Source organism: Myotis daubentonii, chromosome 15 (genome assembly GCF_963259705.1).
Source record: "Myotis daubentonii chromosome 15, mMyoDau2.1, whole genome shotgun sequence".
Lineage (NCBI taxonomy): Eukaryota > Metazoa > Chordata > Mammalia > Chiroptera > Vespertilionidae > Myotis > Myotis daubentonii.
The window spans coordinates 12,143,222-12,167,080 of NC_081854.1; the positions used below are offsets into that span (position 1 = coordinate 12,143,222).

At 57.9% G+C, this 23,859-nt stretch overlaps 1 protein-coding gene and 1 long non-coding RNA gene across 5 annotated transcripts in view; both read right to left on the reverse strand.

The window, feature by feature from the left end:
- NECTIN2 (nectin cell adhesion molecule 2) overlaps positions 1-23,248 on the reverse strand; it is a 29,527-nt gene extending 6,279 nt beyond the window's left edge. For 2 of the 4 annotated variants that reach the window (XM_059666201.1, XM_059666200.1), the window contains exons 1-5: positions 22,952-23,247; positions 11,891-12,280; positions 8,644-8,940; positions 7,503-7,620; positions 6,795-6,943 (exon numbers count right to left, since the gene is read on the reverse strand). In XM_059666201.1, the coding sequence (XP_059522184.1) occupies positions 6,795-6,943; positions 7,503-7,620; positions 8,644-8,940; positions 11,891-12,280; positions 22,952-23,039 (1,042 nt within the window). In that variant the 5' untranslated portion in view covers positions 23,040-23,247. Of the gene's footprint in view, positions 1-1,639; positions 2,322-6,794; positions 6,944-7,502; positions 7,621-8,643; positions 8,941-11,890; positions 12,281-22,951 lie in introns of those variants that run through there. The other 2 variants (XM_059666202.1, XM_059666199.1) reach the window with 2 other exon arrangements.
- On the reverse strand, positions 2,328-6,784 carry LOC132216754 (uncharacterized). The gene is made up of 3 exons (XR_009448791.1): positions 3,724-6,784; positions 3,516-3,683; positions 2,328-3,042 (listed from the first exon to the last, which is right to left on the reverse strand). It is a non-coding gene; the product is annotated as an uncharacterized LOC132216754 (long non-coding RNA).
- Positions 23,249-23,859: the final 611 nt, after the last annotated feature.

Below are 23,859 nucleotides of genomic sequence, written 5' to 3' on the forward strand. Positions count from 1 at the left end.
TCTTTAAAAAACAAACAAACAAAACTGCAAAGTGGGGAAGGTGATGGGAAGTGATAGAGCAGGTAGTCAGAGAGAGTCGTACTGCAAGGTGACACTTGAGCAAAGATCTGAAGGAGCTGTAGTGGGGTGAGTGATGCGGGGGGGAGGGGTGAGAACATCCTGGCAGAAATGGCAGCCAGTGCAAAGGCCCTGAGCAGGAAGCTTTGTGCTGTTTTTAAGGAACAGCAAGGAGCAGAGTGAAGGAGGGGGTGCACGGGGAGATGAGGGAAGGGACCTGGTGGGAAGGGAAGTAGAGCTACAAGGCAGAGAACTGGGGGATCCTGGGGTTAGGATCACAACCAGTCATTACAGGGAATGCAGTCATCCCGGTCCGAGGATCAGAGCTCCTCCGACCCCACAGGAAATGCCGAGAGAGAAACTCATGGCCTCATGGGCCTTTCCTGTGCAACACGCTTCACACTTCCTAAAGCTGTTATTGGAGTAATTGCTTGTGTGATTGCCAAGTTCTACCCTAGGCTGTGAGTTCCGAGGGACGGGCTGGTCTTGCGAGATGTGTAAGGGTGGGTGGGCATGGGCGCTCGGGACCTACTATAGCCAGACTGACAAAATCCCCGCCCCTGCCCTCTAGGTGGGAAGGGGGGGTTGGAAGGGGGTGTTAGACGATAAGCAACCAGAATGCAAAAGCCCCACCCCTTCCAGGAAGCCCACTCCACAGATGAGGAGATCCAGCCCCCAGAGGAACCAGGACTGCCTTTTTCCACAGCCTGTTCCACAGCTGGGCTTTCTCAGGAGGGCTTGCGTGTGGGAGGATAACAGAGTAATTGCTGCTCAGTCCACACCAGCCACCCTCAAATCACTGTTATTCCAGGCGTCCTGACTGCGTGTGAGGTCTGCCCGCGTCACGGCTTCATCCCCAGCAATTAAGTGGAAGTCAAAACTGGTAGAAGTAAACTCACCAAGCCCTTCCCGGCCCCCAGCCCCACTGGGCGGAGGAGCTGAGCCTACTGAGTAGAGTCCAGTGACAGTCTCGGGAGCAGAGACAAGGCCGTGGCAGTGGCCCTGGGGCCAGGGAGCGGAGGTGGCGGGATTTACCCCTGCCCCTCCCATTCCCCCACCTCAGTCCCCAGCCTGGGGTTGGGAGAGGTTCTGGTTGAGGGGAATTAGGCGGGACGCAGCCCCTACCTCTGAATCACTGAAAATTCCCTCTAGCTGGGCCCCAGGGGAAAAGGAAGAGGAAGGAAGCTGGGAAAGGCCACTCGGGGTGGAGAGGGGGGGACTTTCCTGGTTTCTCAGTACCCACGCCTGCCTTGCCTCCTGGGGGCCCCGTCGGGGCAGCACTCCCTCCCCAGGTCTCAGCAACCTTGGGGCGTTGGGTCTGTGCTGCTCCCGGATAATCTGACCATAGCACCCTCTGCAAGCGCCCAGGGGTCCGGGATCCCTTGGCCTCGGGGAAGGCAGCCTCAGTGCTGGAACCTTCAAGTCCAAGCCCTCCAGTCTCTACGCCCAGATCCCATCCCACTGGCTCGGGGTCTCAGCGCCCAAGGTGTCCTTCAAGGACCCCCAGCCTCCCACTCCATGGAGCCCAGTTCAGCTTTCCGACACCCCAAGGAGGGGATCCAGTGTATTACAAGACACCCCCGATTTTTCCTCCAAGTTTATTAACTCCTGAGTGTCACAGGGCAGGGCTGGGGCAGGCCAGAGCCAAAACCAAGTCTCTGGGGGGGGTCCGCTGTGGGTCCCCCTTCCCCTCCCCATGCAGCCCTGGAGCTGTAAGTCCAGTGTGTGATATTCCACCTCCCTCTGAATCCCAGGAAAGTGGGAGGTAGCATTTGCGCTCCAGTGTCATCCAGACAAACGAGTCCAACCAGTCTGTCACCCGCGGCCCCCGCAGGCCCGTCTCTGTCTCCTGTCTGGGGGTCACACGTAAACCGCCCGCCGGGAGATGAGGGAGCCGTCCAGCTGGGACTCCATGTCATCCTCGAGTGCCGGGGATGGAGGCAGCATGAGGCCTTTCTCTGCCTTCTCCTCCTCTTCCTCGTAGTCCTCCTCCGTGTCCTTGCCGTCCGGCCTCGGGGGACCAGGGGCCGTGGTGGTCCAGAAGACGGGGCCTCCGTTCTCAAACACTTGAGTTTTCGGATCATAGGATCCCTGGCCGCTCTCTGGTCCTCCTCCTGCTGCTCCAGGGCTCTTCCTCCTCCTCCTCACCCTCAGCAGGATGAAGGCCAAGGCCCCCCCAGCCAGAAGCAGCAGCACCAGCAGTGTCCCCCCCACGGCCCCCCACACCATTGGACCCTCGTCTCGGGAAGAGGCCCGGGGGCCGTCTGAGGAGAGAGAAGGAGGGGTGAGAGAGAGAAAGGGAGACACAAGGTCAAGAGGATACATCTGGGGAGGACACGGCAGGGGAGTGACAGGAACAGGGAGGTGACTCTGACTGGGCAAAATGGGGGGGGGGGGGGAGCCCATTCACTCTTTGCTACAGGCTGAGTGCTCTGTATGCGGAGGGGTTGCCAGCGGGTGGCCTCAGATATCCGTATACCCGCACAGTATTATTAAACTTTCTAGCCAACGTTTCAGAAACCAGGTGATTTCACTGAAAATTCCATTTGGGGTGGGGGTCAGATCTGGCAACATCAGTCTCATGCCCTCCACCTGGTGATGGGCTGTAGCGGAGTGAAGGCTGTGACTGGGCAGGGAACAGAGTTCCACACCCGGCCACCAGGTCACACCCCAGGACCCAGGAGGCATGTGACCCCTTGAGGACGAGCTGAGGTCACGGTCACAAAATCTTGGGGTGGATCCAGCCAGGAAGAGGGAGAGGTGGATTTGAGCGGGAGGCTGTCTGACTCCAAACCTCTTTGTACTTGAGAGAAGGGACCTTCTGAGAATTCCTCCCTTGAAGCGCTGGGAGCGCCTGGTCTGGGCCGAATGGCCTACCTCCTGCCTGGACAACCCATCCCCAGTGCCACTTGCCTCCTGCCTGGGCCACCTGCCTCCTGCCTGAGCCACCCGCCTCCTGCCTGGGCCACCCATCCCCAGTGCCACCTCCCTCCTGCCTGAGCCACCTGCCTCCTGCCTCCTGCCTGAGCCACCCGCCTACTGCCTGAACAACCCATCCCCAGTGCCACTTGCCTCCTGCCTGAGCCACGCGCCTCCTGCCTGGGCCGCCTCCCTCCTGCCTGGGCCGCCTCCCTCCTGCCTGGGCCACCCGCCTCCTGCCTGGGCCGCCTCCCTCCTGCCTACCTCCCTCCTGCCTGAGCCACCTGCCTCCTGCCTGGGCCACCTGCCTCCTGCCTACCTCCCTCCTGCCTGAGCCACCTCCCTCCTGCCTGGGCCACCCCCCTCCTGCCTGGGCCACCTCCCTCCTGCCTGAGCCACCTGCCTCCTGCCTGGGCCACCTCACTCCTGCCTGGGCCACCTCCCTCCTGCCTGTGCCACCCGCCTCCTGCCTGGGCCACCTCCCTCCTGCCTGAGCCACCTGCCTCCTGCCTGGGCCACCCGTCTCCTGCCTGGGCCACCTGCCTCCTGCCTGGGCCACCCATCCCCAGTGCCACCTCCCTCCTGCCTGGGCCACCCATCCCCAGTGCCACCTGCCTCCTGCCTGGGCCACCTGCCTCCTGCCTGGGCCACCCGCCTCTTGCCTGGGCCACCTGCCTCCTGCCTGGGCCACCCATCCCCAGTGCCACCTGCCTCCTGCCTGGGCCACCTGCCTCCTGCCTGGGCCACCTGCCTCCTGCCTGGGCCACCCATCCCCAGTGCAGAAAATGGGGCTCATGAAGCCCACTGTCCCTTGCCCTCTAGTGCCCCCTGCACTGGCTGAACTGCAGGGGGAGGCCTGTTGGAGGAGGAGAGAGGTGACAAGGAAGCCAGGGAGGGCTGGGCTCCACACCAGGGACAGACATGATACAATGGGAACCTGATCACACGTGCTCTTCCCCCACTCCCTGTGCAGGGGGAGACCAGGAGGGGCCCACTTACACAGACCCTCCCCTCCCCAGCTTCTGCGCACAGGGCCCTGAGGGCGACTTGATGGGTGTTTTAAAAAAGGGCTATCAAAGCAGTTAGTGACTCGCAAGCAGCAGTAAAAAAAGAGCAGGAATGTGCCTCAAGTATGAAGGGTAAGTACTACTTTGTGAACCTTTTTTGGGGAAAATATATGTCTCTCCCTGAGCACTAGGTGGGTCTGGAACAGGCTGCAGTGCGGAGGGATGCCTGCTCCTGGAGCGGCACTGAGCCAGCAGCGCGTGTTCATGGGCCCGGGGCTGAAAGTTCCCCCAAGTCTCCCCGAAGGGACGTCTAGCCTGTGGTGTGGCCTGTGTACCCACGTCTGCACCGGCGTGAACCCCACACGAGGCGATGACAGCATGTCTGGGTCTGGGTGCGTGGGGGAATGTGGTGTGTCCTGAACCCTCCTGCCAGGAGCGGGGCGTTTCTTCTGGGGCGAGGCTACTTGGCAAACTCACTGCCAGGGTCAGGATTTCTGTCCGTGTTTCTGTTGGCATCTACCTGTGGGTGTGGCTTTACGGTGTTTTTGACTGCCCCTCGGTCTGTGGCTACCTCTGGATAGTCCAGGGGTGGGGCCGTCTTTCCTTACGGCTCGGTCTTTCCGGGGCTGTGATTCTGTGTGCATCCCTGGTCCCCGGTCCCCGACAGGCCTGGGGGTACGTTCACTGGGCGGACACGGCCAAAGGGCTGAACTCTGGAGCTGGTGTGCGCCCAGCAGTGGACGAACCCTGGGGTTTCTGCGTGTGTGTGTGTGGGGGGGGGGGGGGGGCGGGATGTGTTCATGGCTGTGTATTCCTCCGATGGCCCTTAAGTGTGCCTGCGTCTGTGTTCTGCAGGCTGCAGCCCTTGGAGGTGCCTTCTGAGTGGGTGGGAACCCGTTTCTCAGGTGTTTCTGGGGTAGAGGTTCCCGTTGGGTGCCTTGCTGGGTGGGTGGAGCCGACTTCTCTGGGTGTGTCTCATTCACTACTGTGTTCCCTGAACCCTCCTGCCAGGAGCGGGGAGTTTCTTCCGGGGCGAGGCTACTTGTTGGCAAAGGAGAAAGCATCAAGGAGAAAGCCTGGCCAAGAGGAAACCTCGACTAGTATTCGTCAGATGACAATTGGTTGAAAGAGACCCTCTCTAACGGGTTTTGGGAGTTTCTGAGGGTGTGCACCCCGAGTCTGCCGTGGAGTTTCTCCACATTGATATGAGCGGTGATGTAACGGCATGTGAACTGCAGATTCCCGTGACCCTTTCCCCTCCCCCAGCACATCGGTGGCCGTGTCCCCCTTCAGGTGTGTGTGTGTGTATGTGTGTGTGTGTGTGTGTCCGAGCGGGACATCAGGTGGAGAGCTGGCCAGCTGAGTGTGTTGTCTGTGACCGTGTTTCTGAGGGGGCCCATCATATCTCCTGGCGAGTGTCTGCGTTCCCCAAGAGAGGTCTGTTGTCATCAGGTGTCTTTCTAGATGCGTGTGATGTCAGATAGTCTGGGGGGGTCTGCCTCCAGCCGTCTTTTGTGTCTATCTTCACACCGGTCTGTGGTCGTGCTTGGGAGGGGGCCAGGCCATTGTTCCCGTGTCGTGTGTCCACACAGGTATGTGTCACAGAGAGCCACGCTGGAGGGAGTTTCCAGAATGGCTCATCCCAGTACGTGGGGTGTTTCTCGGGCTCCGGCTGGCTGTTATCTGGTTTTGTTCAGTGTCTTGGCTGTACCCCTGCCCGCTTGCGGGGGGGGTGTCGTGGTGACAACAGTGTGTGGGCTACATTATGGGCGAGGTTGTTTTGATTCCAATGCATCTCCAAGCACAGGGTGTGTCTGTAGACACCGGTCCTGCTGGCTGTGGCTCTGACATGAAGAGGACTCTCCCAGCCATGGGGTCCGTCTGTGTCTGAGTGTCGGGGTGCACAGCCCTGTGACAGTCCCTGCCTCGCCCCGGGTGTGTGCGTGCATGGCTGAGATCCCAACCCCACTGCACAGGCTGAGTCTGCCTTCGCTCTTTTCCTCTCTGGCTGTGTGTCTTGGGGCCTGTGTTTCTGAGTTCGCATCAAGGGGACTGGGAGAGCTTTCCACCCACAGGCCCATTTCATCATCAGTCACCGTTTCCAAAGTATCAACTCCAGAAACACAAACGCCCCGACATGCACTGCCAGTGGCTCCAGACGGAAACGATCAGTATTCACCTTAAGAAATTCGGGTCTGGCCCTAGCTGGTTTGGCTCAGTGGATAGAGCGTCGGCCTGTGGACTGAAGGGTCCCGGGTTCGATTCCGGCCAAGGGCACATGCCTGGGTTGCAGGCTTGATCCCCAGTAGGGGGCGTGCAGGAGGCAGCCGATCAATGATTCTCTCTCATCACTGATGTTTCTATCTCTCTCTCCCTTTCCCTTCCTCTCTGATATCAATAAAAATATTTTTAAAAAAAGAAAAGAAATTCAGGTTTGTTTCCGCCTGTCTGCCTCATTTGTGTCTCTCCATGGGTTAGTGGTGTGAGTCGGTGGGCGTCTCACTGGCTGGATCCCAGGCAAGGTCACTGGTCTCTTCCTGAAGACCCTGCCCGTTTCTCCCCTCCAGGAAGCGCCCAGCACAGGCCTCCACCTCCAAAACTCCTGTGCCAACACCTACCCTCTATCAGCCCAACCCAGGTCCCCCCTGGGGGCAAGAGAGAAAAACCACAGCACCCTCCTCTCCCATCAGCCAGGCGGGTCAGGACCCCTCCCCAGCCGGCGGCACAGCCTCCCCAGCGCAGCCCAGAACCAAGAGAGAGGAGCGTGGGGACAGGCCCAGTCATCAAACGCCGCCCCCGAGACCCGCTCACCTCGAACGAGGACCACCTGCTCGGCCCGGCCCGTGCCCTCGGCGTTGCTGACGGTGCAGATGAAGGTGGTGTTGACCAGCCTATCCACCAGGTGGACCATCAGCTGGGGGCCCTGTTCTTTTGCTGAGGCTGGTAAGGAGCCTGAGGTCCTGGAGAATGTGGAGGTCACATGAGGGGGACAGCAGGGTCCACAGAGCACAGGGCAGATCCTTGATGACACAGCCCTCAGGAGCCAGGCTCCAGGGACCCTGCGCTGTCCGCTCCCTCCTTTTGGAGGATTCCCAGTTCAGGCCACAGCCCCTCCTCCCTCAGACCCAGGGGTCCAGGCCCCAGCCCCTCCTCCCTCAGACCCAGGGGTCCAGGCCCCAGCCCCTCCTCCCTCAGACCCAGGGGTCCAGCCCCCAGCCCCTCCTCCCTCAGACCCAGGGGTCCAGGCCCCCAGCCCCTCCTCCCTCACACCCAGGAGTCCAGGCTCCCAGCCCCTCCTCCCTCAGACCCAGGAGTCCAGGCCCCCAGCCCCTCCTCCCTCAGACCCAGGAGTCCAGGCCCCCAGCCCCTCCTCCCTCAGACCCAGGAGTCCAGGCCCCCAGCCCCTCCTCCCTCAGACCCAGGAGTCCAGGCCCCCAGCCCCTCCTCCCTCAGAACCAGGAGTCCAGGCCCCAGCCCTCCTCCCTCAGACCCAGGGGTCCAGGCCCACCCAGGACTCACGTGGTCCAGACATAGCCTGTGGGCTCTGGGTTGCTGCGGACATCACAGTTCAGAGTGGCCTCACTACGGCCGAGGTACCAGTTGTCGTCATAGCCAGAGATGGAGACCTCGGGGGGGTCTGGAGGAAATGGGGGGATTGGCTCAGAGAGGGGAGAATCCCAAAGGGGATGACAGGCAGGCAGACAGACGGAATCCTATAGAAATGGAATAGGTTGGCAGGAGGTGAACCGTGGGAACCGTCAGGGGCGAATCCCTCTGGTGTGTCTGCGGAGGCCAGTACAGGGACCCCGCTTCCACCACTTGGGGGAAGTTTTTCTCAGCGCAGGCAGTACCCTGGGGGCTGCTACCGACTGTGCTATTTTCTCCACAGTGTAGATAAGGGAATCTGGCTGATCCTTGGTCTAAGCCAGCGGTTCTCAACCTGGGGGTCGCGTCCCCTTTGGGAGTCAAATGACCCTTTCACAGGGGTCGCCTAAGACCATCGGAAAACACATATATAATTACATACTGTTTTTGTGATGAATCACTATGCTTTAATTGTGTTCAATTTGTAACAATGAAATTGGGGGTCACCACAACATGAGGAACTGTATTAAAGGGTCGCGGCATTAGGAAGGCATTGTTGGGAGGAGTGTGAGCATGTTGCTGTGGGTGACTGAAGGACAGGGCTGGTGGGCACAGTGCCAGGGGAGCCTCTCGGGCCGTATGAGGGGCTGTGCGTGTGCGCAGTGTTGGGAAGAGCTAGCATAGAACATCCTGGAAGGGGTCAGTACTGTCAGGGCCCAGTGGGGTGGATGAGCGTGTGTGTGTAGACAGTGTTGGTGCAGGCAGTGCAGACACGGAGTGGTTGATACAGACAGTGGGGGCAGTGTTTACACTGACGGTGGCCGCGTGGAGCCAGGTAGACGACACAGGGACAGTGTGTGGATGTGGTCGGGGAGCCGGGGGGGAAGTACAGGCGAAGGGCAGAATGGACTCCTGGGTCTGAGGGAGGAGGCCTGGACTCCTGGGTCTGAGGAAGGTAGGCAGGGCAGAACGTGGCCCAGAGCCAAGGTGGACAACACTGAGGGGCAGTGTAGACAGTGCCCGGGGAAGCCAGCGTAGACAGCAGGAGAGGTGCGGTCACGGGCGATGCACTCACAGCGCACAGAGAGGATCACGGGCAGCAGGGCCGGCTCCTCCAGGGCCTCGTGCTCCACCTTGCAGGTGATCTGGACACCATCTACTTGGCTTGAGGGCACCACGGCGTAGCGGCTGGTGACGGTGACTGTGCCGGCCAGGGGCCCTGCCGTCTCGCTCTCCTTGGGCTCCCCACGCAGGGGCGAGAGCCAGGAGATTTTGGCGGGTGGGCGGCCCCCCGAGGAGACACAGAGGGCCACGGGCACCGGCTCCGAGCGGAGGGTGACCTCCTGGGCCTCAGCGCGGTTCTGGGGCCGGGCTGGGAGAAGAACGAAGGGGGTGGTGGTCACAACGGAGCCGAGCAGTGCAGCCCCGACGCCCGTGTTCAAACCCCGGCCCTGCTGCTTAGCAGCTGCGCGGCTTTGGACACAAGTGATTTCCCAGCTCGGTACCTCGGTTCCCTCTTCTGTAAAGTGGGGACAATAAAAGCACCCACTCCATAGGATGGTTGTGTGGACTAAATACATGGATACCCAAATACACTGACGGGTGCCTGGCATGCACGGCTCAACCTAAGCGCTAGCCATTATGTCCTGCAGCCACTGTCCGCTCCCTGCTCTGCTAGACAAGCGGAGTGTCCAAGAGCCTGGGATTTAAAAAGAAAAGCCAGCGCAGAACAACGTGGCCCAGAGGTCCAGCTGAAGGCCGACTTCTTCTCCGATAATCACCATAATTGTGGTGGCAGAAGTGGGATAAAGGCAGTGAAGAAACCCAAAGCTCATCATTTTTTTTTTTTTTGCCCTTTTCACCCATCCTCTTGGAAAACATTTGGAGGAATAAAACCTCCAGGAGGAACAATGCCAACCCGTAGGTCTGGATGCGTGTCCATAATCAGAACTGGCCCCCGAGTTCTGACTCACAGCGCTCGCTGCCTTCGGGACCTCATCGGGGTGTCCCCTGAGCTTCTGAATGCGGGACAGTCCTCCTCTCCGTTCCTCCTCTTCCCCTTCTCCCTGACCAGCACAGCCTCCGATGGGCCTCCCCACATCTTCCCTGGTCACCCCCACATCTGTCCTCTGACCGCTCGAGGAACGCCCGCCCCTGCTCCTTCCCACCGTGGGGGTCTGGCCTCCCTTCTCCTTGGCTTGCTCTTCCTCCTCCTCCAGCTCCCAGCCTCACTTCCTCACGGAGCTTTCCTGACATCTGACTCTCGATAGTGAGGCTCACTCACGCCACCTGCTCCCTCCAAGGAAGCACAGCGGGGCTGTCCCGCGCTCCTCCCGCAGCAGGTGCCCTCAGTGTGTCTCTCGAACAGAACAAATGATTGCACAAGAGAGACCTTTGGGAAGGGCGGGGAGAGGAGAGCTGTGCTTTGAGTTGAGTGAAACGACTGGTTTCAGCTCCTTAAAAAGAGAAGTAAACACTCGGGACTGTACGGCGGAGTCCTCCGGAACGCTGTGGGGCTGGGAGGGGAAAATACACGGCCAGGGTGACATGGCTTCTGGGAAGCTGCTGGGAAAAGGTGAGATTCCAGGGGAATGCCAAGATTTAGCAAGAAATAGCATCCTTTGGGGAAAAAGTGCCCTCCCTGATTCTGCCCATTCCGCTCACTGAGGGGCGGGGCCAGTCGCCCTCCTGCTGGAGCCAGAGGCCGGGAGTCCTTCCCGGTCCTCCTCCAATTCAGGGACAAGCACCTACCACCTCCGAAAAGTACCCACATTCCACCCACTTCTCTCCACCCGCGTCACCGCTTCCTCCTCTTCGAAGCCAATGCTTCTCCCGTCTGGTCTCCTGCCTTTGTCTCCGCCTTTAATGTCCCCTCCCCCCGTTTTATCTTTTCATAACTTTAACCATCTGATCAGGGTGCTTTTGTGGTCTAACCCCCTCCGACGGCTCCAGCCTCCTGGCCGCCGCGGCCTGTGAGGCCCACGCAGTCTGGTCCTGTTGGTTTTCCTGCCTTGAGGGTCACTCAAGCCCTTGCCATCAGCCTTCTTTCTGTTCCTGGAACATGTCAAGCTCGCTCTCACGCCCCAGCTTTTGCATATGCTGTTCCCTCTGCTTGTGCCTCCGTTCCTCTGCTTGCGGCTGCAGCCCATGGGCAGCCTTCAGCGTTCCCTGGCTGTTCTCTCTAAATAAGGCCACTGGATCTCTTACGCCGAGTGAGTATTACAACATTCTGGCGTTTCTCTTGTTCACTAGTTGATTATCCACTGACTACCTCTAAAATACTTCCCACCGCCCTAACTGGTTTGACTCAGTGGATAGAGCATCGGCCTGCGGACTGAAGGGTCCCAGGTTTGATCCCAGTCAAGGGCCTGTACCTTGGTTGGGGGCACATCCCCAGTAGGGGGTGTGCAGGAGGCAGCTGATCAATGTTTCTCTCTCATTGATGTTTCTAACTCTCTATCCCTCTCCCTTCCTCTCTGTAATTCAATAAAATATATTTTAAAAAAATAAATAAAATACTTCCCACCCCCTCCACTGCCTCGCCCTTGGTTTAGTCGCCATCACTTCCTACCCAGACTTATGCAGTCACCTCCTCTGAGGTCTCCCAGCTTCCACTTTCGCCTCCCACATGCAGCGGGAAGAAGCCTGTGAAAACCCAAGTCAGGTCACACCTTTCCCTGCTCAGACTTTCCATAGCTCTTGTTCTCCTAGATCAAAAGGCAGAGTCTTCATGTTGTCTACAAGGCCGTCTATGACCCATTACCTTCTTGACCTTGTCCCTGCCTACTTTCCCCCATTCATGCATCTCCAGCCACACAGACTTCTTTGCTCTTCCTTAGATATTCCAGGTGCACCCTACCTCAGGGCCTTTGCACTTACTCCCCCCGCCTGAACTCTCTTCCCTTACATAGACCTACACGGCTCCGTCACCTCATTCCAGTTTTTGTTCAAATATTGCCAGACCTCCCTAAACTCGTAACCTCCCCCCACCCCCCCAACCTCTACAGCACCTACAGCCACCTGACTCACTCTTCTTCTTCTTACCCTCTGGCACCCCTTTACTGGAGTATAAGCTCCAGGAGGACTTTATCCCTAGAGCCTAGAATAGCGCCCGGCACACAGTAGGTATTCAATATACTATGTTTGTTGAATGCCTTGTTGGCTGCTATATTCCCAAATTGCAGAACAGCATCTGCAAACAGTACTTGCTTAACACTTGCCAACTGACTGAAGACCGCAGAGAAAGCAGACAGAAATAGACCAACAAGGGGCTCTCCCACTTCCCTGCTCCCCCAATCCCCCCCATCCCCGCCCCTGCTCACCTATGGTTCTGAGCCAGGTCACTCCACGACTGGTGCCCAGGGGGAAGGTAGCAAACTCGCAGGAGAAGTTGCCCTCATCCTCCACTCTCAGGCCCTGGAGGACCAGCGTGGCGTCCCGCATCTCGGAGCCTTGCCGGGCACCAGGGCTCTGCCCCATGGTGCGGAAGGACAGCCGGTCCTTGCCAAACTGCGGGCTGGGGAAGCTGAGACCGTGGGAAGGGTGGAAGGCGGCCACACTCTGAGGGTTTCCGAACGGGTCCAGACGTTGCCATGTCACCTGTGAGACGTTGCCTTTAGGCCCTGGCGACAGCAGGTGGCACGGCAGCTCCACTGTGTCCCCCAGGAGGCCCCGCACCTCGGGCGGCATGCTAACTCGCCCATTCTGGGCTCCTAGGGAGAGAGCAGAGAGAGAAGTGGGTGGGGGGAGCACCCAGACCTCCAGGCAGGGCGGGGCCAGCACGGAGGGGGCCGCATGGGAAAACACCATGCTCAGCTTTCTGGAAGTTACGATTCCAAAAAGGCCAGCCAGAGACGTTTTGTGAAAAACAAGGAACATCTGAGTCCGGACTATATGACATATTATTATGGAGTTACTGTTAATATTCTTAGATGGTTTGAACAAATGAGGGTTATATGGTATTCCTTTTTCTTAGAAAATATAGGATTAAATGTCATGTCTGCAATATACTCTCAAATGTTTTTTCAGCAAAAACCATAAAAAGTGGTGAAACGGCCAGCACCGGTTTGGCTCAGAGGATAGAGCGTCAGCCTGTGGACTGAAAGGTCCCAGGTTCGATTCCGGTCAAGGGCATGTACCTTGGTTGCGGGCACATCCCCAGTAGGAGGTGTGCAGGAGGCAGCTGATTGATGTTTCTAACTGTCTATCCCTCTCCCTTCCTCTCTGTAAAAATCAATAAAATATATATTAAAAAAAAAAAAAGTGGTGAAACAAATGTGGTAAAATGTTACATACTGTCAGGTGTAGTGGGAGGGGCTGTTCTTCCAACTCATACATGTATGTTTGAAATTTTCCAGTATCAAATGTGGGGGGGAAAAAAATCCTCTGAAACGCCGAAACCGGTTTGGCTCAGTGGATGGAGCGTCGGCCTGCGGACTGAAGGGTCCCAGGTTCGATTCCGGTCAAGGGCATGTACCTGGGTTGCGGGCACATCCCCAGTAGGAGATGTGCAGGAGACAGCTGATCGATGTTTCTCTCTCATCGATGTTTCTAACTCTCTATCTCTCTCCCTTCCTCTCTGTAAAAAAATCAATAAAATATATTTTTAAAAAAATCCTCTGAAACAAAACTGATTTTAAAAAAATAGCCTATTCCAAAATAAATTTTTAAAAATATTTTTGAGTTTATTTATTTCAGAGAGGAAGGGAGAGGGAGAGAGAGATAGAAACATCAATGATGAGAGAGAATGATTGATTGGCTGCCTCCTGCACACCCCATACTGGGGATAGAGCCTGCAACCCAGGCATATGCCCCGACCAGGAATTGAACCCGTGACCTCCAGGTTCATAGGTTGATGCTCAACCACTGAGCCACACCGGCCGGGCTCCAAAATAAATTTCTAAAAAACTTTGAGCACCCCCTCACTCCCCCTCCCCCCCCAAAAAAAACAAGAAAAAATAAAGAAACAAAAACAAGTTTTGAGCCCTAGCCAGTTTGGCTCAGTGAAGAGCGTAGGCCCTCAGACCGAAGGATCTCAGGTTCTTCGATTCCGGTCAAGGGCACACACCTCGGGGCTCCACCCCCGGCCCCAGTTAGGCCTGTGTGGGAGGCGACCAATCAATGTGTCTCTCTCACATCGATGTTTCTCCCTCTTTGTCTCCTCCCCTCCCTTCCACTCTCTCTAAAAACCAATGGAAAAATATCCTTGGGCCCTGGCTGGTCTGGCTCAGTGGATAGAGCGTTGGCCTGCTGACTGAAGGGTCCCGGGTTTGATTCCGGTCAAGGGCACATGCCCGGGTTGTGGGCTCGATCTCCAGTAGGGGGCGTGCAGGAGGCAACCGGTCAATGAGACTCTCTTTTCATTGATGTTTCCATCTCTCTCTCCCTCTCCCTTCCTCTCTGAAATCAATACAAATATTTTAAAAAGAAAAGGAAAATATCCTTGGGTGAGGATTAAAAATAAGTAAATAAATTGAAGTGCGAGGACTGTCATCACCTTTTTCTGCACAGTAATGTACTTTCCTTCGCCTTTCTATAAAACCTACAGCTCTCTCTGCCTATCTTATTTTTCTTTAATATATTTTTATTGATTTCAGAGAGGAAGGGAGAGGGTGAGAGAGATAGAAACATCAATGATGAGACAGAATCATTGATCGGCTGCCGCCTGCATGCTACCCTCTGGGGATTGACCCCAAAACCTGGGCAGGTGCCCTGACTGAGAATGGAACCGTGACTTCCTGGTTCATAGGTGGACACTCAACCACTTAGCCAGGCAACTTATCTTATTTCTTAACCTAGGCTTATTGAGATGTAATTCCTATCTATCCGTTAAAAGCGTACAATTCAATGGTGTTTCCTGTCTTCACAAGAGTTGTGGATCCATCACTATAATCAATTTAGGACTTTTTGTTGTTGATCCTCACCCAAGAACATTTTTTCCATTGATTTTTAGAGAGAGTAGGAAGAGAAGGGGGAAGGAGGGAGGGAGAGGGACATTGATGTGAGAGAGACACTTCGATTGGTTGCCTCCCGCATGTACTCTGGCTAGGCTTGGGGACTGAACCTGCAACCCAGGCATGTGCCTGTGACTGGGAATTGATTTCAGGCCTTCGCTCGAACCACTGGTGCACTAGCCAGGGCTGGGACATTTTTATAATCCCCCAAAGAAACTGCTGGAGCCACTAAACAGTCACTCCCTGTTTCACCCCTGCCCTCAACCCCGAGCAATCACTAATGTACTTTCTGTCTCCATAGATTGCCCTATTCTGCACATTTCATGTGAATATACAGCCTTCTGTGACTGGCTTATTTCACCCAGAATAATGTTTTCAAGGCTCATCCACTGTAGTACCGGTGGTCAGTACTTGCTTCCTTTTTCATGGCCAAATACTATGGTTTGGAGAGACTGCATTTTGTTTATCTGTTCAGTTGATGGACATCTGTGTTGTTTCCACTTTGGGGCAGTTATGATCAAAGCTGCTCTGAACATTTGAGTACAAGTTTTTGTGTGAATGTATGTTTTTTATTTCTCAGCTTATTTTTGTTTTCTCACTTAGAAAATATTTTGAGCCCTAACTGGTTTGGCTCAGTGGATAGAGCGTCGGCCTGTGGACTGAGAGGTCCCGGGTTCGATTCCAGTCAAGGGCACATGCCTGGGTTGTGGGCTCAATCTCCAGTAGGAGGTGTGCAGGAGGCAGCCGATCAATGATTCTCTCTCATCATTGAGGTTTCTATCTCTCTCTCCCTCGCCCTTCCTCCCTGAAATCAATAAAAATATATTTAAAAAAAGAAAGAAAATATTTTGATTGATTTTAGAGAGGGCGGGAAGGGATAGATAGAAACATTGATCAGCTGCCTCCTGCACGCCCCCTGCTGGGGATTGAGCCTGCAACCCGGGCATGTGCCCTGACTGGGAATCTAACCGGTGACCTCTTAGTTCATGGGTCGACACTCAACCACTGAGCCACCCTGGCCAGGAAGTTTTCTCACTTAAAAAAAAATATTTTTTTTAAATTTATTTGAGAGAGAGAGAAAAGGAGGAGAGAAACGTTGAATGTTTCTATGGCAACTGAGGGTAAAGACTACCTACTTGCTGGCTGTGTGACCTTGGGCAAGTCATTGAACCTCTCTGTGCCTCAGTCTCCTCAGCTGTCAAACAAGGATAATAACCGCGTCCACTTCCTAGGGGCTGTTATAAACTTTAAGGAATATTTGTGGAGCACTCGCGCGAGGCCGCAGGAAATACACCACCACTGCTTGTTAAATAAACGCAGCCAGCTCAGTATACTTTCAAGAGGCCCTTGACACTCAGCCTCCAGGCAAAGCCAGCCAAGGGCACACGCCCAGCTCTCAAGGGGCAACTGCCGCCCAGCTCTCCCTGACCAGCCTTGACCTCAACACACCAAGCACAGGAACAGGTGACCCTAATGAGAGGGTGCCCAGCAAAAGGCAGCCTGTGGGTGGGGCGTCCCAGGGACTTTTGGAAAGAAGCCCTCCATCAGTGAAGGCCACTGTGTGAGACACACACATCCAGAACTCACACCCAAGGGTGCCACCTTGGGGGGGGCGGGGGTGCTCCCCTCCAAGGGGCAGCACTATAGACCCAGGCGCGTGGGACTCCAGCAGATCACTGGGGCTTCCCTCTGGCTGCTTCCCGGCGGGTGACCTTGTTCCTGAGCCTAAGTTCCTCCATCTATAAAATGGGGGGCGGGGGGTAAGCTGCCCTGCAGGGCCCCCTGTGAAGTTCCACGAAATGATTTTCTCCCCTAAGTCTTCGCAGGGCCGGGCGCGGCTGAGCCAAGCACAGGCGGTCAGCTGCCACTCCCGCGGCCCTCACAGCACTGTTTCCAACTGCACTCTCAGCACAATGGGTCAGGAGATTAAACGTCAAAATCCGGACAAAATCCGGACTAAAACGGACGTGGTGGGAGGACAGCTGGGTGGAGCTAAGGTGGGACCGCCCCTTCCCTCAGGACATTCCCTCAGGTGCCAGGACCCTTCACCCACCTGGCCCCCAAAGGCAGGATATGGGACAGGGGGCCCCAAAGGCTCCGCCCCTTTCTAGCTGGGTCAGGAAAAAACACCCAGGCCAGTGAGCTACAGAGAGCAAAGTAGGTGGGACCAAGAGGTGGGCTTTCTCCTTGAGGCAAGTGGGAGGCGCTGAGGGTCCCTCCATTGGAGAATGGCTTGGTTTGGGGGGGAGCTGGACGGAAATGGATCATCAGATAGTAAAAGGGCCTCGGAAAGGGCTGGATAAAAAGACCCAGAAGTTAAGCCTGAGACTTGGTGCAGAACTTGAAGGGATTGAGTGAAGGAGAGAGGACCCGGCCTGGAAGAATCTTCTCTCCGGCCATTCTTTCCCCTTCTGTGCAAACCCAAATAGTGGCTCAACAAACAGGCCCTGGGTGTTAGAGTCAGGCCCTGAGGACAGGGGCGTGTCTGTCTGGTTCCCTCCTGTATCCCCACAGCCTACACCAGGGGCCCCCAAGTAGCAGGTGCTCAATAAATACTGTTGACCGTGAGCAGGGCCGGTGCCACAGAAGTGCCAGGACAAATCAGGCACTTGTCCTCCAGGAGTTGGCATTCCAGTGGGAAGACAAATATTGCACAGTCAAAACCAAGGATGTGGTTAAGACTGAAGGGGTGGGAGTGGGGAAGAACCCAGAGCAGGAGCTAACCCATCTGAGGGAAGCTGGGAGGGCTTCCTGGAGGAAAAGACCTGATTCCTTTCCAAGGGAAACTGAGCTCCAGGCCCACAGAGCCCCACACCCCTCTCTGGGTCCTTGTGATTGCGAGACGCTTCCATCTCTCTTCTAAGGGAGGCTGCCCTTGCACATCTAGGGTGGTGTCTCGGCAGTTGGCTTCACATTAAAAAACAAACCAATCCACTTTGAGCTTCGGTTGCTGCAAACTCCTCAGGTCATTTTCATCCCCGGCACCCTGGCCCAGATGGCTACACGCTCTGACTAGGTTCTAAGATCCTGCAGCTGTAAGGCTCCCATTCTACGTTTCTAATTCTGAATGAATGACCAGGATGGCTCTGTCCCTGTGCATTGATAGCCCGTTTTTTAGGCATTTCCACTTCAGTAAAAGGTTTGGAGTCACCCCTGAGTCCCCCCTCTTTCTCACCCCATATGCAGTCCATCAGGAAACCTGTCAAAACACATCTACATCTACAGCCCTGGCCGGTTTGGCTCAGTGGATAGAGCATCGGCCTGCGGACTGAAGGGTCCTGGGTTCGGTTCCGGTCAAGGGCACATGCCCAGGTTGTGGGCTCGATCCCCAGGAGGGGGTGTGCAAGAGGCAGCCAATCAATGAGACTCTCTCATCATCGATGTTTCTATCTCTCCCTCTTCCTTCCTTTCTAAAATCAATTAAAAGTCTCTCCCTTAGAAAAAAAAAATCTACAAGCAACTGTCACCTACCTCCTGGGTCATTCCCCATGGAGGATGGCAGTTGCCTCTCAGTCTGCTGCCACAAGCAGCCAGAGGGGTCGTGTTAGAAGCTATGGCAGATCCAACCCCTCTTCCCTGCTCTGAGTTCTCCCACGGCTCTCTCTTCACTCAGAAAAGAGCTCCAGTCTTTACCAAGGTCACAGGTCCCGCATGGTCTGTGCTCGTCCTCTTTCTGACCTGTCTCCCACCCTTTCCCCCTGGCTCACCCTGTTCCAGCCACACTGGCCTCACTGCTCCTCAAACATGCCAGGAAAGTCCCACCTTAGGGTCTCTGCACTCGCTGTTCCCTGACTCTGGATGTGTCTCCACAGCTCCCTCCCTCGCTTCCCTCAGGTCTTTCCCACCCTAATCTTTTCCCTCTAGCTCCTGATGTATCTTCTCCACTAGACTATCAGAGCGGGGGAGGGGGAGATGGGAGGGGCAGGGATTTTCGTCCTCTGTGTCTAGTTTCCTGCCACATCCCCAGAGCCTAGCACAGTGCCTGGCACACTGTAGGAGTTTCATAAATGTGTTGAATGAATGAGATGAGGATGGGAAATCAACAGTATACTGGATCACACAGGCTGAGGTTGAGTACAAGCTTGGACTTTTTCCTGAGGGCACTGGGGAGCCATAGAGCGTTATAGAAGGGGGGGGGGCGGGGGGGGGGAGGAGACAGGGTTAGGTTTGTGCTTTACAAAAAAGCCCTCAGAATGGAGTGGGGCTGCGACCCAGGGGAAAAGGCACCTGGACCTGGGTAGGAGTGATGGAGATGGAGGACAAACTGGACTGGAACACATTCGGGTGTTAGAATGGTTAGGAAGACAGGGGTGCTGACAGGCTGTGGGAGTGAGGGGGGTGGGGTGTGGGCCGATGCCCTGATGTTTTGAGTTTCGGGTAGAGTAGGGGGGGAATAAAGCCAGGAAGATGGCTAGCCTGGAGTTAGGGCCCTAGGACCCAGCATGCTGCTGGGTGGGTGCCCACGCTCTGACCTTGGCCGGGACACGGCCAGGCCCACAATGGGGGAGAGTGGCCTTGGGAACACCGGCTTCCCTCAGGAGGTCAGACTGGTGACAGCTTCATGAGGTGTCAGCTGGGTCCTCAGACACGCTTCCTTTCCCTGTGGCCCGGGCCTGCAGGCTTCCTGTGGTGGCAGAGTGGTGCACATCGTGTAAGCCCAGGGGAGGGGGCGTCCAGGCAGAGATGAGGGGACACAGTGCCTTATGGAAACCCTGGAGGAGGGAGGGGCTAGGGTCTGGCCTTCAGGGTCTGAGACTGGGCTCCACCTGGCTGGCTCCTCAGGGCTTGGCTCACCCACTCAAAACCTATAAAGCCCCAGTGTGACCCGCCCTCTCCCACAGGGTGCGGCCAGACTCCACAGGCCCTTGAAGGCCAGTGTGCTCCCGGCGCTGGCCTCAGCTGCTGCCTCAGCCACCTCGTTAATTAATTAATTGCATTAATCACAGTGCCCACCCTCACAGCGGACATCCGGGAGGCAGTCTGGGAGGATATGAGACTGCCTGCCTTGGCCTGGATTCTGCACCTGCCTTCCCTTTCCGCAGGGGCCTGGTACCCCCAAGGCCTCCCCTCTGGGGCCTCCCATTGCTGGGGGTGAACCTCTATCTAGGCTGCTCTTCCCGGCTGAGCCCCTCAGAGAGAACCCCTCAGACGCTGCTGTACATGTTTCTGTTTCTCTGATCTTGTTTCTCGCTCTGCATCTGGTTTTTAGGGTCTGACTTTGCCTCCTGTGTCTCTGGTCTCTGCCTGTCTCTGCACCGTGTCTCTCATATTCTCTAACAGCTTTAGTGAGATATATTCCCAGGCGGTACAATTTGCCCATTGAAAGTGTCCAGTTTTAGTATGTTCATCGATTTGTGCATCCATCGGCACCACCAACTTCAGGACAGTTTCACTAGCCCAGGAAGGTACCCACATGCCTTAGCTGTCCCCTACTCTCTCCTCTGCACCTCTGCCGTCTGTGGTCTTGGTGTTTCTGGGTCCTGTCTTCCAGTCCCTGGAATCCGGCTCTCTGAATGGATTCCCTGGGTCTGTAATCACAGGGTTTCCTGGTCCACATCTCTCAGGGTCTGTCTCTCTGCCTCCTGCGTCCCCCTGTGTCTCTCCTCATCCCTGACATACTTTCTCTCTGCCGGGGCCACCTCACTGGGTCCCTTTTTCTCCTCCCCCTGCTTCATGTCTCTGTATCTCGGGGACATTAAAAATGTAACAGCGTCTCGGGCGGGGCGGGGGAGCTGGCCGGCGTGCCCAGCTCCCTGTCCCTCCCATGTCGCCCACTCCCTGTGGCTCACACACAATGCTGGCCTCGAGGAGCCTGTGCCCTGACCTCCCCGTGTCCTAACGTCTCTACCCGTCACCAAGGGGTTCTGTTGGGCTCCTCCCTGCCTGTCACCGAACTCCGAAGTCTCTCTCCGTGGGCTATTTCCTTTATCCTGGGGTCTGGGTCCCAACCAGTGTTTTTCTGTGCCATCTTTTCCCTAATCTCTTGGCTCCACTCCTGTGTCTCTAACCCCATCCTTAAATCTGCGTCTGTTGCCTTCCCTCTATTGGCTCCTGTCCCCATCCCTCTATCTCTCTCCTTTCCATGTATCATCCCCTCCCCCTCGCCTCTCCCCAGTATGTGAGCAGACGCACCCCTTGGCCAGGAACCCTTCCCTAATGAGAAGAGACAGCAGGCCTGTACTCCCCTCTGCTCCCACCCCCCTCCGCTACCATGGGGAGGCCTGGCTGACATGGGTGGGCAGTGAAAGCTGGGGAGGCGCTGGTGGTGCACCCTCATTAGTCAGGCCAAGGAGAAGGAAGTGGAGAGACAGGCAAACAGATATGGAAGAAAGGGGGAGAGGAGAGAGAGAGAGAGAGAGAGAGAGAGAGAGAGAGAGAGAGAGAGAGAGAGAGAGAGAGATGGAGAGAAGGGAAGAGAGAAAGAGCTCAGAGATGGAGAAATGAGGGACAGATAAGGAGAGAGAAATGAAGACAGGAAGAGGGGGAGAGAAAGTGAGGGAACGAGGGAGAAGGAAGGAAGGAAGGAGAGAGACAGAGAGAGAGAAGGGGAGGGAGGGAAAGGCAAAGAGAGAGAGAGACAGCAGAGAGCAAAGGCACAAGGATAAAGGGTCAAGAGGGGGAAGGCTCCCTCCCGGGCGCTAAGAGCTTTCACATGGGCTCAGCAGGGCTTCCGAGTCCTCCCAGTGGCCCTGCCAGGAAGGGGCTGGGAACCCTTCGAGGAAGGAGGAAATGCAGGCATGGAGGGGCTTCCTGGAGCCCACCCCCGAGAGCAGGGCCGAGAGAGGTCTGCGGTCATGTCTGAAGTCTGGCTTCCCAGGCTGATCCTGGGCGAGCGCTGGCCCTTTCCGAGCCTGTCTCCCCGTCCGCAACATGGGAACGGGAACAAGACCTGTCTCCTGGGCCCACCTAGAGCATCCCGCGAGCTCCAGCACCAAGCCCAGGCCTGGCTCAAAGGGGGGTGAAGTCCGAGCATTGCCGGGAAGGAGAGGCCGGGGGCGGACAAGGCAGGGCTCCGCTCTGGGTCGAGGCTGGGGGGCTCTCAGAGACAGGCCGGGGAAAAGCTGGGGAAACCAGGGAGGTGGCCCCCGGTTCCCTCCAGATCCCCTCGGGCGAAAACCCTCGGGAAGCCAGGGTCCTGAGCTTCCGGCTGGGAGCGAAAAGCCAGGTCACCTGCAAGGGGCGGGGCCCCAGCCAGTTTCACCTGTTTTCTCGCAGCCCCTCCCTCCCCGGGGCCCGCGCCCCTCCCCCCGGGCTGGGGGTGGGAACCCGGAGGGGCTTCCAGGCTCCGCAGAGGGAGGGGCGGGGGATTAGGGCGGCGTCTCCCGGCTTCCACCTCCCGCGGCGGCTCCGAGGACAAAGGCGCGGCTGGAGGCCGATCAAGTCCCGAAACTCGGGAGTCCGGAACCGGGAGCCCGGACAGCGCCCGCCGGTATCGGCTCGGGCTTAGGTGAAATGAAAGTGAAACGGGAAAAACTTCCCCAGGGATGTCCCTGCCGCCGGCGAGGGCCAGGGAAGTTTCCAGACGGGACTCGCCTCCTCCTCCACCGCCCAGTCCCCGTCCCGCCTCCCGACCGAGCCCCCGGGCCCCCGATTCCATGCAGAACCCAAATGGCAGGGACCGGCCACACTCGCCTTTGGACCCCAGGAGACTCTCTAAAGCCCACAAGGAAACCTGAAGCCCAAGACGGGGGCCTCTGGCACGCCCCCCCATTCGACCGAGGACCCAGGGGCAGAGGCCCCTGCCCACAATTCTGCCGGAACCCCAGGAGGCAGAGCCCCCAGCCTTCATTCTGCCTGGGGCCCAGAGGGCAGCTCCCAGCCCCTAACTGCCCCCGAGCCCATGAGTCACGCTTCAGCTCCCTGATGCCCCCACCCCACCCCAGGTCGCCCCAACTCCCAGCCCCGTCTCTCCAAGGGGCCGAAAGTCCAGCTCCCCGCCCCTCCCGAGGCCCGTGCCCTCAACCCTCCCAGGGCCTCGGAGGCCCAACCCCGGGAAAACAGAAAACAGGGGGGCTGATCGCGCCTCGTCTCGGGGGGAGTGGGAGACATTCCTGAGGGAGGAAGCGGAGACGGATGCCCAGATCCAGGGGAACGGAACGGCGCGGGGTGGGGAGGGGGCGAGAGGCCTCGGGTTTAACCCTTTCGGCCTCGGAGCCCCAGGAAGGGGTCGGGGGGACGCGGAGTCCGGCGGAGGTTGGGGAGCTGGGATTCAGATGAGAGGGAGGCAGAGAGGGTCGGGTCGGAGGTTCACTCAGACGCGGGGGGGTGGGGTGGGGGGTGCGGTCTGAGTCGGTGGGGCCGGTCCGGAAAGGGGCGCGCAGACGGGGGCTCGGTGAATTGGGGGAGGGGTGGGGAGGTGCTCAGGCTCCCCCCTCGGAAGGTGGGGAGGGGCTGGGTCCGCGCGGGAGGGGCGCGTCTACGGTCGCTCACCGGCTTCTCGGAGCAGCAGCAGCAGCAGCGGCAGCAGCGGCAGAGCAGGGGACGGTCTCGACGGCCGGAGGGCTGCGGCCCGGGCCATGGGGGGCCCGGGGAGGGGCTGGGGACCGGCGGGGGCCTGCGGACCGCTGTGCGCGCACCAATCGCCTGGGCGGACGGGCAGGTGCCTGGGGGGCTCCGGCTCCCGGCCGGTTCCCGCTGCGTTCCCGTCTCCCGGCTTCGATCGCGGTCCCGGCTCTCCCGGCTCCGTGCCCCCCGGCCGCTAGCTTCTTTCTGGCTTAGAGCTCGCTGACGTCACAGGACCCACCCCCTTCCCTGCCCAGCCCAGCCGGGCCAAGCTTCGGCTCCGGCTCCGCCCCCGCCTGGGATTCCAAATAGTCCCTCTCCGGGATGGGCGCCCCGCCCCCTAGTTCACTGACCCTCCGCTTCCCATAATCCTACACTTCCCGCCCCGCATTCTGCACCGGCCCCGCCCACGATTCCACACCTGCCGCCCCTCGGGATTCCACGGTCGCCCCTCCCGGAGTCGATGATCGGCCCACCCCCCGAATTCTCTAACGCTTTCGGGTGCTCGAACCTCGCCCCTAGTGTTCCAACCACGCCCCTCCTCCCCAGGAGCTTCACTCTCCGTCCACTGGGGGGGAGTCCAGCCAATCGGAGCTCCCGGCCGTCTCCGCCCCGCCCCCCTCCGTGAGGCCCCGCCCCCCTCCGTGAGGCCCCGCCTCCGCCGCGTAAGGCCCCGCCCCTCCTCTCTCTGGGTTGTAGCTTCTCCTTCCCCAGAGCCCGATGCCTGGTCTTAGCCCCGAACCCCGCGCACCCAGCGAAGGTCCTGGCCCTCCTGCCACACCTGCGGGAGGCTGGCGGGCTCTCATAGGCTCGCCCCCCCTGGAGCCCCGCCCTGG